At 36.5% G+C, this 17,973-nt stretch overlaps 1 protein-coding gene across 1 annotated transcript in view; it reads left to right on the forward strand.

The window, feature by feature from the left end:
• The window catches only part of ME3 (malic enzyme 3), a 1,533,849-nt gene that overhangs the window by 480,845 nt on the left and 1,035,031 nt on the right, over nt 1-17,973 (forward strand). The window contains exon 3 of the mRNA XM_044071202.1: nt 9,961-10,094. Within this exon, the coding sequence (XP_043927137.1) occupies nt 9,961-10,094 (134 nt within the window). The remainder of the gene's footprint in view (nt 1-9,960; nt 10,095-17,973) is intronic.

A 17,973-nucleotide genomic window follows, 5' to 3' on the forward strand; every position in this document is an offset into this window, starting at 1 on the left:
AACAGTGATTTTAAAATCTCTTTAGCCAAACACAATAATATATGTAGTAATTTTAAGAAGTTTTCATTTTTTGTAGTAGACAAAGTTAACATCAGTGTGTTGCAGGGAATTTCAATGTGCTTTTAGAGTGTCATGAAGCTGAGTGGCAAATAAGGTTAGCAGCTGACAAGAAACTGGGACTAAATTAGTCCATTAACTTAAAAAGTTTTTGATTAGCTCAGAAATTATAATTATTTATGTAAAAACTGTTATTGTATATGTATATTTATTGTAAATTGAAATGAGGTTAGTATTTATTGTACTGTGCTTTTATGTTTGTCAGTGATTTAATTATTATTCATTGTTGACTGGTGTTTTATGTCACATGATGTAATGGCTCGGGTTTAAAATTTTGGAAGACTGGTTACCTAGTATTTCTGATGAAGTTCTTATCAAATAATGGACGGAAGCGCTAAAAAGTTAATATGGAGCCTCCAGTGTGTGGTCGTTTAGTAAAACAGTTTGTTTACACACACACACACATATATATATCTATATCTATATGTATATATATATATATATATATATATATATATGTATATATATATATATATATATATATATATATATATCTATGTATATATATATGTATATATATGTACATATATACATATATATGTATATATATGTACATATATACATATATATGTACATATATACGTATATATGTACATATGTACGTATATATATATATGTACATATATATATATATATATATATATATATATATATATATATATATATATGTGTGTGTGTATAATATTGTGTAAAATATGTATATGTATACAGTGAATGTGAAAAGTGTACACACCCCTGTTAAAATGCCAGGTTTTTGTGATATAAGAAAATGAAACCACAATAAATCATTTCAAAACTTTTCCCACCTTTAATGTGACCTATAAACTGTACAATTGAAATCAAACAAATCTGTTAGGGGAAAAAATATACAATAACCTGGTTACATAAGTGTGCACACCCTTAAACTAATACTTTGTTGAAACACCTTTTAATTTAATTACAGCATTCAGTCTTCTTGGGTAGGAGTCTGTCAGCATGGCACATCTTGACTTGGCAATATTTGCCCACTCGTACTTGCAAAAGCACTCCAAATCTGTCAGATTGTGAGGGCATCTCTTGTGCACAGCCCTCTTCAGGTCACCCCAGACATTTTCTGTTGGATTTAGTTCTGGGCTTGGGCTGGAACATTCCAAATCTTTAAATTTCTTCTGATGAAGCCATTCTTTTGTTGATTTGGATGTATGCTTGGGTCATTGTCGTGTTGAAATTCCTCTTCATCTTCAACTTTCTAGCAGATGCCTGTAGGTTTTGGGCCAAAAGTGACTGGTATTTGGAACTTTTCATAGTTCCCTCCACCTTGACTAAAGCTCCAGTTCCAGCAGAAGAAAAGCAACCCTAAAGCACGATACTGCCACCACCTTGCTTCACTGTGGGGATGGTGTTCTTTTGGTGATGCGAAGTGTTGTTTTTGCGCCAAACGTACATTTTGGAATTGTTGCCAGAAAGTTCAACCTTGGACTCATCAGACCATAACACATTTTCCCACATGCTTCTGGGAGACTTGATGTATTGTTTTGCATATTTTATCTGGGCCTGGATGTTTTTCTGCGTAAAAAAGGGCTTCCGTCCTGCAACCCTACCCCATAGTCCAGAAATATAGAGAATACGGGATTGTTGTCACGTAGTACACAACCAGTACTTGCCAGAAATTCTTGCACCTCCTTCAGTCTTGCTGTAGATCTCGTGGCAGCTTCCCTGACCAGTTTCATCATGTATTTTCATCAATTTTGGAGGGATGTCCAGTTCTTTGCAGTGTCACTGTTGTCCCATATTTTCTCCACTTTTTGATTTCTGTCTTCACTGTGTTCCATAGTAGATCCAATGCTGTGGAAATTTTTTTGTACCCTTCTCCTGACTGATACCTTTCGCAAATGAGATCCCTATGATGCTTTGTAAGCTCTCTGTGAACCATGGCTTTTCCTGTAGTAGGCAACTGTGTAAATGTCAGGAAAGTCCTACTAGGACAGCTGAACTTTATTTAGGGTTAATCAGAGTCTCTTTAATTGATGGCGGGTGTGTACCCAAGAAGACTGAATGTTGTAATTATACAGGTTATAAGTCACATTAAAGGTGGGAAGAGTTTATGATTTATTGTGGTCTCATTTTTTTAATATCACAAAAACCCGACATTTTAACAGGGGTGTGTACACTTTTTATACCCACTGTATATGTAGGTGTGTGTGTACTTTTTTTTTTTTACTTTTCCTCCTGCTGTCTGCCACGAGTGCAGTCCCTGTTCAGTCTCAGTAGCCTGGACCTCTCCATTAGTGATTGATGGAGATTTCCTCCTGGACTTGGGCCTGCAGAGTAAGGAGAATGTACTGGAATTCTGGGGACAGGCAGTATACAGGCTGTACAAATAAGATGACCATTAAAGTTTAGGGAACCTTTTGGTAAACCTTATATATATATATATATATATATATATATATCTTTCATTTTTGAATTATGAAACTTGTGTTTTCTTTGTTAAAGACCTTACTCATGATGTTCTAAAGCAGCAATTACTATTGTAGTATACAGTGCAATTGAGGTCTTCCTTGTATATTTTTACTCATTTTTCCTGGCCATCACTACATCCACTCCCTTGACTTTTGAACCTCTTCCTATTCAGCCTCATTAGTTTCTTTCTGTCTCTGGATCACAAGGACATTGGATGGCAGAAGCAAGCGCTTGGGAATGTGACCATTGTCCTACTGCCCTCTTCCCTGCTGGCTGGGAGCCTTAGTTTAGGTCTTACTACATCAAGTCCAGTGTGAGTGCCCAATTTTGTACTCCTAAACTGTATGGCTAGAGTGCAAGCTCATACTTCCAGGGGTCTATATATATCTAACACACTTTGGGATTATACCCCAGAGAAGACTGTTGCAGTGGAGGAGCAATGGAAGATCACTTGCTGCCTTTCCCAGGATGGTTGCACAGGCAACATTTGCTCATTCACAAGTCTTTCAGGCCAGCTCTCCAGAGCATGAGCCACTTATGAAGTCTATGTTAGCTGGTGTACATTCAGGGATTTATTTCTCTACTCTGCTGTACTATAAATGCTGAAATTCTCTTGCTCTACAGCTTGCCAGTTCTGAGGCAGCGTGGTTTAGGTGTTAAGACCGCTCTTAACTTGAATGTCAAGTTTCTTAATTCTAATTGTGATATTCCTCTCCTTTGTGGCTATAGCTAAGCTGTGGATTATTTTTCTAATGTGGTTCACCTGCTTTTTGCTATATTTTAATGTAGGTTACAGTAGGTGGTTGTATGTTTATTGATGGCATTTGCTTTTTATTTGTATGTGCATTCCATCATTCTGATGGCTGTTGAGGCAGCTGTTCTGTTTCTATATTTTATAGGTTTGGAGTACAGCTGATCCATATAGAGTGCCTTGCGTGGGCTTTCTAAATCGTTCTAAGACTCAGTTGTATTTGCACAGGGGTACACATACCTTTCAACCTGCCATGTCCAAAATGTGAAGCAGTACCTCTCATACTGTGGAACAAGTTGGCAAAATGTGGAACACCTAGAGACAACATCAACTAGGAAGCTCACAGCATGGTTATTAACGGTTTCGTCATACTTAAAAAGAGTTTCTGTGATGAATTAATATGATTCAGTATTACTTTATTATTTGCCATAGATTTTTGTTAAGGAAATTCTTAATAACCAAATCATTTCATTGTGGAACAGTGTGGACCATAGAATTTTTAATGCTCATATCAAGAACTGCTCCTTATAATGAGGTACACTTGAGAGATGTAAGATATTCTTATACTTCTGACAACATTATAACATTACATTAACCTTTAACAACACTGTGACAGCTAGACAGAGTCTGTTTATGAAGAGACACTCCTTACCATTTCTTTGTGATTGGCACAGGGTAATCAGGAATCCATCTCAAGGGGGGTGTTTCTGGTCTCTGAACTTTGCCGATCTTTGTGTCTTAGTTCTGTGAGGTAGAGTTCTTAGTTTTCTGAAGGCGTTTCTCTTGTATCAGCTAAATGGGTTTAGATTTTACTGTCTCAGTTAGCACACATTGTCTTTCTCTGTAGAAAATCATGGTGGTTGATATGCATGACATTACTGTTGTTAGGGAGTTCTTGAATTAAATGGTCTCTCCACATTTCTGTGATTTTCTTTATATCTGATTTAACACAAGGACTTGTGATTTTTTTTTAGACTTTATTTTTGCACTTCATCCCTCCTGGCAAATTCAGATAGCCATGTTTTACCACTCACTAGTGCCCCTTTCTTCCCACAAGCATGCTAGGTTTGTGTAATGAGGATCCTGGCTGTTCTTGTTTAGAAGGCTTTTTCATTTTTGTAGTGCTGAGTCATGTCCCATCCAGGTAGATTGAACCAAGCAGAAGTTGACACAAACTTGCAGAAATATAGGAATGGAGTTTGCGAACAAAAATAGAAGTACCACATATTCTCTTCCCAACGTTCACTTTTTCTGAGGGGAACTGGCTGTCCGATTTATATAGTAGCTTATTCCTACTGTACCTCAAATCAGTCCTCCTAATCCTGGCCCATTGACCATTTCACACATTCATAGATTGTTACTAGGCTAATGATCCCAAAAGAGTAATGACGTCCTGTATCCAAGTAGGACATTGATGGTCAGGAATTTATAAGCTGCTTCTGTCCATAAGGGACATGGGTGCCAGGCTTCATGTAAATTTCCTATTTCCCCATCCACTGGTCTAGGTTGCTCTTGAACTAGGTAATAGACAAACTCAGCTTCACATAGATGGGAATGTTTGGCTTACGAATATGGGGTTTGTGGATTCCTTGTAAGGCAGGCATAGATCACCCCTCAGCAATCTGTAGGAGACTGAGTAGAGGGAAAGGCATTTAAGGTGCTCTGCATAAGACAGGTTTATAATGCCTTGTCTTCTTTTTGTAAGGAATCTCTGAGGTCACTTTTGTTACTGCATACTGAAGGGAACATTGTACTCTGTGATTGGTCTGATAAGGGAGGAATACAGTGGGAAAATTGCCTCTTTGGACCTAGGTGCCATGTCCTTACTTATAAGTTGCGCATAAAAGGATTTCCTCAATGTCATGGCTATGCTGTGGTCGAAGTTAAGACTGCTGTCCATGTGCATACCCAGATCGCTGACCACTGGGTCGACTGTTAGAGACATATTGTCAACATATTAATTAGCCAAAATAGTTGACTTCCCAAAGGGTACAAGTATGCATTTCTTAGCATTGAGTTTAAGACCATGTCTTTGGCACCATTTGTTAGTCAAAGATAGGCCTTCTTGAAGACTGCTAGTGTCTGCAGGGGAGTTGATAACCCCCAGCTTGCAATCATCTGCCAACTTAGTCAGCCATAAACCTTCAGCATTTGCTTCTATTTCAGTGAAATAGATGCCAAAGAGGAGCGGGCCCAGTACTGAACCATGAGGGACTCTAGTGACTGGCTTCTTGGTGGAGGTGGCCTCACCTATTTTGACCTCCTGGGTTTTATCAGTAAGCCAGTTGGCTATCCAGTGGGTGATGGAGGGGTTTATACTTAAATTAGTGAGCTTGTCTATAGTACCGGTGTGGGGTATTGTATCAAAAGCCTTGGCCCAGGTTGAGGCAAGCTGTGGGGGACTCCGCTAGTGACTGGCCACTTGGTGGAGGTGGCCTCACCTGTTTTGACCTCCTGGGTCGTATCAGTAAGCCAGTTGGCTATCCAGCGGGTGATGAAGGGGTTTATACTTAAATTAGTGAGCTTGTTTATAGTACCGGAGTGGGGTATTGTATCAAACGCCTTTGTCCAGGTTGAGGCAAGCTGTGTGCACAGTCTTGCCTTCATCCCGTGCTTTGGTGACCATGTCAGGAAAGTACACAAGATTTAATAGGCATGACCGTCCTTTAACAAAGCCGAACTGTGATGGGTCCATAGATTGCAGGTAACCTATGTTCTCATTTATCATGTCCATGATGATTCTTTCCATGACCTTACATATGAGGCTGGTCAGACTTTTGGGCCTGTAGTTACCTGGAGCAGTCCTTTGTGCAGAGAATGACTGTATCCCTCTTCCATTCATTGGGCAGAAAACCCGACTGTGGGCTCCAGCTTTAAAGTCATTCAAGTGGACCAGAGAGGTCATGTTTCATGCTGTTTATTAAGCATTCCAGGATGTATCGGGGCCCATCCATGCGTTATTTATGGCTTTGGAAAGTGCATTTTTTACCTGTCCCCTAGAAATTGTTGGGAGGATTGTGGTATGTGGTATTTCCTTAGGACAGTTGAGGAGGTGGACTGGAGCTGAGCTTGTCAGCCAAAAGGTTGGCAATAGCCTCCAGTTCTGTGTGGAATATGTCATTTACAGTAAGTTCTTGCATTGCTCCGTATTTCCCCTGAGGTTACGAACATAGCTGTAGAAAGCTTTGTGGTTGTTCTTTAGCTGAGAAGCTATTTTTTTCTTCAAATTTAGCCTTTGAAGTATTAATTAATCCTCTTAGGTGCCTGATTAGATTGGTCGGGGGGGGGAGGGGCTAGTATGTACGGTTTTGTTCCTCCTACTTTTGGCAAAAATTTTTTTTTTTCTTTTATTGTCTAACCAGTTGATATGGTGATTCCATCAGGGTGGCTTATCTTTTGACTTTGTCTTAATCTTAATATGAGTCCGCACAGTTCACTTTATACAGCTATCAATATGGCTGTACAGAGATTTTGTAATATGCATATGCTATGGTATTACTGGGTTGGGGGTGGTTGGAATAAATAAATATGTCAATAAGTGATTACTATACTAAAGTCCCCAAGAGGGTGGACATTTTTAAGCCTAGCCATGCTCTGCAACATGAGAATCAAACCTTGTACCCTGTGTCTGTAAGTAAATACTTTAAGCATTATGACAGCATTCGTACAAAGTAACTCCAGGCTACTACTGTCTGGTGGACAGAAGTAGTTAAGGTCATATTTACACAACTCTATAAACACATTCACAAGTTGACTGCTGTGAGGTTAGAACCCCCTACCTATTGAGCTATACCATCTAGAGGGCACAGTACTTAATGCAAGTACCACTGCAGAAGTCTCTTGAATTTAGTCATTTTTTAATCTCATTACCTCCTCAGAAAGGCTAGTCCAATTATCTACCACCCTTTTAGTGAAATAATTCTTCGTGTCTTCTTTGAGTCATCCATCTTGTACTTGTTATTCCAACTATAACATCTCAGAGAGCTTTTTTTCCGAGATATGATACCACGCAGATACTGTGGAAAATCTTGAGATACTTATAAATTTCAGCTGTGTCCTTCCTCTATGTCCTTTACTGTACACTAATAATGTTAAGCTGTTTTAGTTTGCTTTTTCTTGGTTTTTGCAGGCATGTACTATCTCTGTTGCCTTCCTGTGCTGTGCCTGTATTCTGTGTATTAGTCTGCTGATCAGCTCTTCAGATCTGCACACGGTTTACTAATTAAGGTCTATGAAGTGGGATAATGTGCTGTCCTTTCCTGGTGATACCTCTTTTTATACTTTTGGAATCTCACCCACCTTCATTCTGCAATTTCACATTGCTCGGTGTCCTAAGGTCATCTGATATATTATCTCTTATTTTTCCTAGTTTTGTTGCCACTACTACTTCCCACTTGCTACTTGAGCATTTATATTCAGTGTATTAGTGTTATGAATTTCTGTGAGATTAGATTACTTTTCATATTTTGCAGTAAGTTTAAGCAGTTGTTAGGCCATTCCTCCAACCAGGTCACTTATCACCCTTTCATTATGTTCTTTTATAGCAACTCTGCTGCACAATTTTGGATCATCAGTGAAAAGACTTTTTCCTTCCAGGCTTCTGCAGGTCACTTATAACAGCACTGGGGAGTATGATTAACTCCTAGTGATACCTCGGTTATTAATGTCCATTGAGCTGATTGAATTGTATTTGTTCTAACCTTTTTTGTCTATTGCCTAAAAAATATTTTATCTATACTACCATTGCAGATTCAAATCCAAGCTTGTCTAATCTGTTTATTGATCTTTCTTGTTGTATTGTCTCACTTGCTTTGCTAATATCTATGCAGGACCTTGTCTTCACCATATTCTGGTTTGTTGCGTAATGATTCACAATTTACATTTTTATCCTCTGTATGGATTATGGCAAGTATTCATGCTGCTTTTGTGCTACATGCAAAAGAGTAATATTTTGATAAATCATGGGCCATTAATTATGGTTATAAAATGAAATTCCTTTTTCATTAACTGAACTTTCAGAATTGTTTCCCATGATTGCTATGTGTAATTTACAGTCATTAGTATAATTACTTTCTAATTTTAGTGCATCTGTATAAAATATATGAATCCAGATTCTAATTAAAACAGTGGATAAAGCAGACTGTGTTTCATAAGTAGTTAATATAAGGCATGCATATTATGGTGAAGAAGTGTTCTGGCATAAAGTCACAAATTCCATGAAATCTTCTGTTTTTCAAGTGCTCTTGTAGTTGGAGTTGTGAAATTCTATGGCTTTGTCTCATAAAAATGGACCGTGTGCTTTTATGTGTAAGTATTATTTTTTATGTTCTCCTTCTCTTAGCAAGGTCAATATCAATAAACAATTTTATTTTATGCAAAATCCTCTTGTGTGGCCTTAATAGTGTGCATTATTTTGCTGCTCAGATGGTCAGTGACTTAAAATTGAGCAAAATCTTTTTTTTTCAAAAGGCAAGCAAATGCAGCAGTGTCTGTGAACATCCTATATAAATTAGGCTTATGCACGTCACAGACATATTTATTATTACCGAATTTGTATAGAATGGCAATTTGAAGATGTTCATGGTATACAGCTTCTAGGAGGGGTGTATACACCTGTTAGTTACATTGCACCTGTTCAGTAAGGAATGCTAGGCTGTTTCCCTAACTGAACAGTCTGTAATAATGCAGTGCAGATTTGTGCAGCTACAGTCTACTCACCGGGGTGCCTGTCTGTAGATGTTCTAACAGTATGGTTGGTGATTAAGAGATATTTACCAGAGGCGTGCTAATTACGCATGTCTCTGAAATGCACTGCAGCCAAGTAGTGCACCTCTGCCAGACTGAGCAATGCTGCTTAGCTGTGACCGTCACTTATGAATAGTGTCCAGCTAGTTGCATTTTTTTTCCATTTTGAAAATGGAATTGAGTTTAATGTGTCATGGTGGCAGAAGCTCATTTGGTAAGAAAATGTGATATGAAAATAGCTGGGAGCATGAAGCAGCAGGCGGACTTTGATACATGAAAGCCTGGCAGTTCTGGCCAGTTAATTTTTTAGTGAAAGCTGTTTGCTATAGTGCTGTCCCAGCAGCTGCTACTAATGGTATGATGAACATATTATAAATGCAGTGAATGATCAAATGCATAGCGTGTACCCTGCCTGCCTAGTCACAAATTCATGCAGACATGAGGAGGTCACAGTTTTAAACAGAATTACCACACGTGATGATTGCCCCAGCTCCCACTTCTGCTCCACCCTGAAATCAGACATCAGAGTTGTACTGTCTAGTAGTACAATACAGAGGTACTTCTTTGTTTCATCAGGTACTCTCTGGTATTAAAATGTTTAAACATTTAGGAAAGTTGACAAGGTTGGTCTAAATTGATAGTCATATATTTGAAATGGTATAGTGTTGGTATAAACATACAGCAAAAATAAATAAGTAAATAGAGATATTTCTGCAGTTTATATGAACTAATACAAAAAAATTAAGGAAACTGAAAGTAAATGATAAGGCGTGATTTCTCAATACATTTACAGTAAGAGAGACAGTAAAATGTTTTCTCTTAATGCCTGGCATTTCTGAACTATTGTCTTTCTGCTATAAAGGAAAGTCAAGTTTTCTAATGTGTAATTTATGATTTTTTTGTAGGGCATGGCATTTACACTTGAAGAAAGACTGCAGCTTGGTATACATGGATTGATTCCGCCTTGCTTTCTGAGCCAGGATGTCCAAGTTCTCCGTGTCATAAAAAGTTATGAGACAAAAAATAATGACCTGGACAAGTAAGTGTAATTGTAGACTTAATTGGTTCATACCTAACTACATATTACAAAGATGAGCAAACCTTTTTTTAGTCGTCTTTCTATGTTGGCCACTTTGCCAGTCTCAGTTTTGACTTGCAGTAAAATTTAAAGGTGTGTTTAGTTTGGGGAATCCACAGCAGTGTTCCAGTTTCTAAAGTCTAAGCAAGAAAGGTCCCTCTTTTCCTGGACTACTACCTGTAGGATATCTCAGAAAATACAAATGTTTCCCATGGAAAAAAACTAAGATGATGTGTCATGTGACATCTCATTGAGTTAATTTTCTTTGCATAGTCCCCGATGAAGTAATCTTAAAGTAGTAGTCTGTGTCACTTTACACAGCTGTATTTAATTAAGTTATAATGAAAAACACAAACAGCATTGCACGCCTGGGAAGATTGGGTTTTACGTAATGACAAGTTTAATCCTTGACAAATACTAAAACCAAGGGCATCCATATAAATAATGCATATAATTCATTCACCAAAAAATGCCCTTGCACCATGCAGACTGCATTTATTTATTTTAAAGTTTTATTTCAGCCTTGTCTTAATTGACAGCAGAATACTGAACAAAATTCAGCACATTTCATATGATGGTTTATGCTAATCATAAGTTTGGCTTTTATTAATTCTGATCTCTGAGAATGTCTTACAATTACATTTTTCTTCAATTAAATAGGTGAAACCAACTGGACATAAGGGTCTCTTTCTCTTTAACAGAGAAAATACTTTAAAATGTTACAGTAGGATTTAAGGTAGCATGGCTGTGAATAAGGTTACCTGTATCCATAGAAATTTGCACCTTTTGAAGGCAAAGGGTTCCTTCTTGTACATCAGAAACAGTTGCTGATTTTTCAGTATCTGCTGCTGCTGCCAAGCTCATCTCACTGCTTTATGTACTTTATATACTGCTGTTCCTTGTGCAAGTGTAAATATCTATATCTTTTTGCTGGAATCAGTACTCAGGGCATTCAGTACTGCTTGGCTTTACAAACTAGCTGACCTGCTGCTGGAACGTTTTGATTTGTGCTTCACTGAAGACATTGCTTTAAATGATATCAGGATGTGTTGCGGTAAGATGGCTGTATCAAAAAGAGCTATGCCAAGGAGGCATATTATAGTGTTCTGTTTTCCTTGCAAGAAATTAAAATAAGGCTTTGTCTGCATGAGATGGTAATTTGCTGGTAACTTTTGAAAGAGTAGTGCTGTACTCAACTTCTCATGGCAAATCCTATGAACATTTTAAGCAGGACCTCTTTCCCAGAATGTGTGTAAAGAATAATTTCTATATATTCACAGATCACTGCTCTAAAGACGGCTAGAGTAATTGACTTTGTGGGTCCATGTGTCACTGTCTTTAATGCCCATCTCCACTGTCACTATTTTACTTGAGTACACAATTATTTGCCACTCCACTGTTAAATTGCAGATTGCTGCTCTGCTTTCTTTCCATTGCCTCTACTTTTGAATAATTTATGTGAAATGGTGTTTGTGTTTAAGACTCTATTACTTAGCTAGACTTCCAAGATGGCTGCACATTTAACAGCTAAACTTCACCTTTCCCGGTGTGAAAACAGAAACTAAGAAAAGAAAGTGCCATTGAAACTGTTTTTTTTTTTTTTTTTTTTTTTGGGGGGGGGGGGGGTACATTTAAGTTACTGCCTATTAAGTACACTGCCTTGATGCCAACAAAGAAGAAATTTGGAAAACCTGAAAGAAAATCAACCAGAAAAGATAAAGAGAAAACACTGGAAAGGATTTTGCAGCTGTTCAGCAGAAAACAGTTGAAGCTTCAGCTTTGGTTCAAGAGATGGCTTCCAGTAATTAGAGGAAAAATAAATCAAATGTACTCAGAAGTGATTAAAATAAATTAAGCATTGAAGGTATATAACAACTCAAATAACAGAAGGGTGGAAACATAGAAGAAGCTTTAATTAGCTGTTCAGATGGACTGATAAATCTACAAAAATCAGAGACTGAAATGAAGAAAAAGCTAACTATGAGGCTTCTCAAGAAGAGCTTTAAAAAAAATAGTAGAGTTAGAAGACAGAGATTGCAGGAAAAAAGTGAGATTTTCTGCAGTACCAGAGTAGTTGGAAGGAACGGACTGTATCAGTTTATGAAAGAACAAATAATCAACTGGACTGGTGTTCCACAGCAAGGTTTGTTAAATGAAAGGGCACATCGAGTCTATACTCCAAACTGGACCATGAGAAAGACCTTTATTAGTAAATATGCAACCATGCCAACCGAATGACAAAACTGTGACAGAGGACTAAAGTATTAAAAACTGGAGACAGCAGAGAATTTGTAGAAAATGAGTTTTCACTGTACAACAGACAGAAGAGGAGCAAATTGATACCAGCAATCATGGAATGTCAAGAGGTAGGTGAGAGTCAAGCTGCTGTATCCAGCCATCTTCATTTTTTTTCCTGGAGGGCCAAAGACATTTTCTGATGCAGAGCAGGCTAAGGAGGAAATAAAAAAAATGTATCCAACAAAAAGTGTGACCACAAGCAGAAGAGGACTCTGTTTCTCATTCTTCTGACAGTGAAGTTCAGAAAGAGACTTTAACAATGAAACCTTTTCCAATGTTATAAAGAAAAATGCTTGAGAGACAGAAAAAAAGACAAGAGTTGACTAGAATAATCAGGAATACCTTTGACTTGAATGAGAGTCTGCTGTTGGAAAATGGAAATGAACAGGAAGAAGACAAGTAACACTGAAATTAGTGAATACATGGGAGACTGTAAACCATCAGTCATATTTGGGAAATATGGCTTTGGAAGAAAAAGCGTCTGAAAAAGAGTCTACTTTTGTTGACTTTGTTAAACTTGTACAAAGGACATTCCCCACTTTGGACACTGTAAGGGGAAAAGTAATTGTAAGTAAAACAATTTTTGTTCTTATTAGTATTTGTATAAAGCATTTCACGATATAAACTGCATGTTATGTATAATAAAACAGTTTTGTGTAATGTATAGTCAAAGGTGTTTTAAATGTGGGGGTAGTCTTTTCACCGACTGTTACAAGTGTTAAAGATATTAAAGAAAATGAGTACTTTTTTAGTTGTAAGAAATATAGGCTTTACAGTATAACAAGAGATGAAATGCTAGACAAAAGCAAGTTTAATATTAGAATGATGTCATCTTGGGCTACTGGGCTGGACGTTTGGGTGTAAAATTGGACTGATTATATTGTATGTCGAATTCAGATATTTCCACTTATTTTAACAAGGGTGAATGTCTAGATTAAGGCCCTTGCCTTAAGCTATAAATAAGTATTTTTCATAAGCAGGTAGGCTTAAAAAACAAAATGATGAAAGCCATGATAAATGCTAAGTTTCTCACATCTGCAAAGATATTAGCTTGCTTTTTTTCCATTAGCAAATATTCAGTGGAGTAAAAAGGCTGCTGCTGAAGGTGACTATATATTCTCTTCTAAGTAAAATTTACAATTATTCATTGCTGAGTACTTTTCCATTGAGACGAGCTGTCTGCAGTTTCAAGCAATTAACCTTAGGAGTTCTGAGCATTCTGTGATGAGGGAAATGAAACGTAAAAATATAATGGGAACCACTTCAGTGAAAAATAAAGTTTGAAATTATGGGAAGTTAATAATAGGTAACAGCCTCCCCAGCAGCCTTAATAATTTAATACATTTAATAGAACAGTGAACAATTTAGTTTTATTTAAAAATAGCCAGCCTACTTTTTCGTAGGGCTAAAAGTTAAGTTTTTCTGAAGGCATACACGTTTTTTTAAATCCAGGGTATTGAAAAGAGATAAGAAAAACAGTCAGCAGTCAGTGTAAGTGGGAACACAGGGTGCAACATGCACTTTTGCATGGGTAACCTTAATTTAAGGTCAGGCAATGTTTGTGGGTGGAGCTGTCAGTTTGGTGCAGTTGTTCCTATCTGTGGGATGAAACTTAATTTTTTGAAGATGTACATAGTTTTATTTGTTTGTTTCTCCCGAGTTAATAGAGGATGGGGTGTTTTGAAAATGTACTTAGTTTTTTTGTTTGAGGGTTTTCATTAAACAAAAAGACTTGAAAAACAAGACATACATTCAAATGGAGATGAGAACAAACTGTATAATAGATCAGTCTGCTAAACATTAGTGTGTACATACAAAGTAAAATTTGGAAATGTGCATTCAAAAAAGCTGTCATATATAAAAGGAGGAAACAATAAGCATTTATTATAATGGCTATGCTAGCCATATTGTTTTGGAATGTAAATGGCCTTACAGCTATAGACAAAAAAGAAAGAGTGTTGAATTATATTAAGAAATGCAGAGTGTAAATAGAACTGCTGCAGGAGACACTTTTGGAAAGAAATGATCACGTGAATTTGACAAAGAAAGGATGTCAGGATAGATGTTCAGCAGAATATCAGGAAGAAAGGACAAGAGGAGTAATTATACCAATTGTTAGAGGGGCTCCAATAGTGATAGAGGTGGAAAAAATACAATAATACTAGATTTGTGGTAGTAGCAGGCTGTTGACAAGGAAGGAGGATTATGCTGGCATTATATTTATATTCCACCAAAAACTGATATTATGGAGCTTAAGAAAAGTTTGGGAGAGGGAGACCTTATCAGCTTCTACCAGGGCTTATTGCTTAAAGATGGGGATTAGAACTTGATTTGCAATAGTCAGTATATCCAAAGAAATAAATGAAGTACTGTGATAAAGCTAGCCAGTCAAACACATAAGCAATGCAAAAAGAAAAAAAATGCTATAGCTTAGCAATGCTAGAACTTTTAGTAAAACACAAAGCTTTCAGATAACAATCCTTCTTCAGTGTGATACCAAGTAAAATACATAATTAATAGACAATTAAATAATGAATAAGCATAATCACAAGACACAGCTCAAACAATCATAAAATAAAAACAATTAATAAAAGTAACATCATTTCAAACATGATTGTTTCTGTTTAAGAACAGGTTTGATAGTAACCATTTTGTTAATACCAGATACATAATCTGCCCTTAATTTTATTATCCAAGCATATTCTTTTAACTCCAAGTTATTATTTATATATCATCCCCTTAAAGTTTTATGCACTATATATCACTCTAAATGTGAAGTCAAGCTGGGTGCCATTTTCAACTATGTGTTTAGCCAGAGCATTAGTTAACACAGCTCTACGAATATCTGACCTATGCTCATCTACATGGTCCCTCAACCTTCTAGTTGATTTTCCTACATAAAAACTTGGACAGCACTACATGTAGCTAAATAAAACTATATAAGATGTATTACATATAGCTGTACATTTAAAAAATATATTCTTTCTTTGTCACTGGGTGTACAAAAATGTTACTGTTACATATTGCACTGCAACAAGAGCAGTTCAGACAAAGATGGGTGCCTGGTCTGTTAAAAATGAAACGTTTTCTGTTGGAAGGTATATCTTTATAGCATGATCTATTCTTTAAGTTAGGGCAATTCCTATAAGCAAAAGAGGGTTGATCAGATATAATGTGTGAGAGTTCAGGTAATACTTTCAAAATATCCCAATTATTTGATGTACCTCTATATGTAGTCACATATTGTAGGGAATGCATCTCATTGTAAGGTGTTCTATTAGTAATATCATTAAAAAAATAATGGTTTAGCAATATTTTGTCTCCCTCTGATGACTTCATCCCTTTCCTTCTGTAGCATATTTATATTATAACCTCTTTCTTGGAATTCTACTGTCATGTCATGCATCTGTTTGATGCAGACCTCATCCTTGGTGTTTAAGTTTACTCGCATGTAAATATTGACGTTTCACAATTCCTGTAAAGGTATGCTTGTCATGCATGCTTTTTCTATGTAGATATCTGTTTTTATGTACATTCTTCTTATAAACACTAGTATGCATCTCAGGGCCATTCTAAGTTAGATTAACGTCTAAGAAATGAATCTCAGTGGCAGATGAATTCATCTCAAACTTTAGAAATGCAGTCGTTTGATTTAAAAATGCAAAAAATTGAACAAGTTCAACATGTTCACTAGACAATATAAAAAACACATCATCCGCAAAACATTTTTAGAATCTAACCTAAAGAAAACATTTCAGGACCATTATAAACAAACATTTCTACCCATTTGCTAAATGTCAGGTTAGCATATGCATTAGCAATGGAAATACCCATTGCTACACCTGCATTATGATGGTATAATTCTTCATTAAATATAAAAATATTGTTATCAAGCACAAATTCAAGAAGCTCACATAGTGTTTCAATCTCCCTACCATTACATTGACCATATTGGCATAAAATATCTCTAATTACATTAAGTGCATACTGATTAGGAATAACAGTAAATAATGATTTTATATCTACAGTAACAAAAAGAAGGGAACCGCATTCATTAGATTGATACCATTCCGAAAACTTAACAAAAAATCACCAGTATCTTTAATGAAACTCTTGACATGTATCAGAAATTTACTCAAAGTATTCTGCAAATAGACTGAAATGGGCTCAGTCACCTACCCTCTAACTGATATAATAGTTCTCATAGGGGGAGAAGATGTTGATTTATGAATTTTCGGCTGACCATATAACACAAGAATCTTAGGACAAGAAACTGTAAAGTAATTAAACATCTCAATCAATATGTCATTCATGGCTTGTAGTTCAAAGATACTCATATTTATACGACTTATACAATTAGTGACATCATTATGTTCTTTTAAAGACAAGTTCGTCAGATAGTAGTTCATTAACAGAGCGTACATAATCACTGTGATTCATTACTACAATGCCCCCGCCCTTGTCAGCCTCTTTCATTATAATATTTTCATTCTTTTGCAGTTTCATCAATGCTTCTAGTTCAGATTTAGATAAATTATAGAATTTTTTTAAAACCATCTCATTGATATAGATCATATAACTATTGTTCACAGATATTATGAAAAGCTGTGATAACAAGATTACTAACTGCTAGCGTTCCTGCATATCTTACTCTTATGGCACAGAATTAATAAAGAATAACTTCAGATTCAAATTGCGAGTAAACACTTTTAAGTCAGTAAGCGCATTTACTAAATTATTCTTTTGAGCAAGAATAAATTTCATACCTCGGCTAAGCAAAGTAATATTAGCATCTGAAAGTTCTAAATCTGGTAAATTAGCCACAGAGCAGTCACTAATTAACGTTGATTCACCCTGCTCTGTGTTTGTCGGCCATTTCTTGCTTCTGCTTCTCTCTTCCTCCTGTTGGACTGCCCTCTGGATGTAGTCCATTTGTGATAGGTCACTTTCTCCAGTAAGTTCAGTTACGGAGGAAGTGTTTGTATCACTGATGTAGTAGAAAGTATCAGAACTTTACTGTTAGCATTATTTGATGTACTATGTTCAGACTGAGAGTTGGTATTCACTACTTGCTCATTTAAATTATCAGAGGACACTGACTGAGACAGCATAGGAAAGTCATCTAATTCATACATAGAGCCACGTAAAGCCTTTTTGGAATTGTGTGTTGTCACATTCATTTTAGAGTCTTTGGGCCACGAAAATATGTTCCCAGAATGGAAATCATTAGTCTATTAATTTATGTTTCTTAATTGCCTCTAACTTTTAAACATAAGTATCCAGGCGTTTAAGCATGTCATTGTACATAGGCACATAATTCTTAAATGTCAATAAAGCAGAGCTCTCACCTTCAAGCTTAGTCATTTCATCCTGCAAACTCATTGGTTCATAAGTGTCATGTAATCGAACCCTAATTTCAGATTCAACTCTTGCCATTTTTTAAGAAGTTCAGTTTGTTTCCATAACAGGGCATTTTGAAGACTCTCAACCCCCGTGAAACAATCCCAAGCTCAAGGTACACTGTAAAACTGAAATGCTGCCA

Source organism: Protopterus annectens, chromosome 5.part0, assembly GCF_019279795.1.
Source record: "Protopterus annectens isolate FY-2018-M chromosome 5.part0, PAN1.0, whole genome shotgun sequence".
NCBI lineage: Eukaryota > Metazoa > Chordata > Ceratodontiformes > Protopteridae > Protopterus > Protopterus annectens.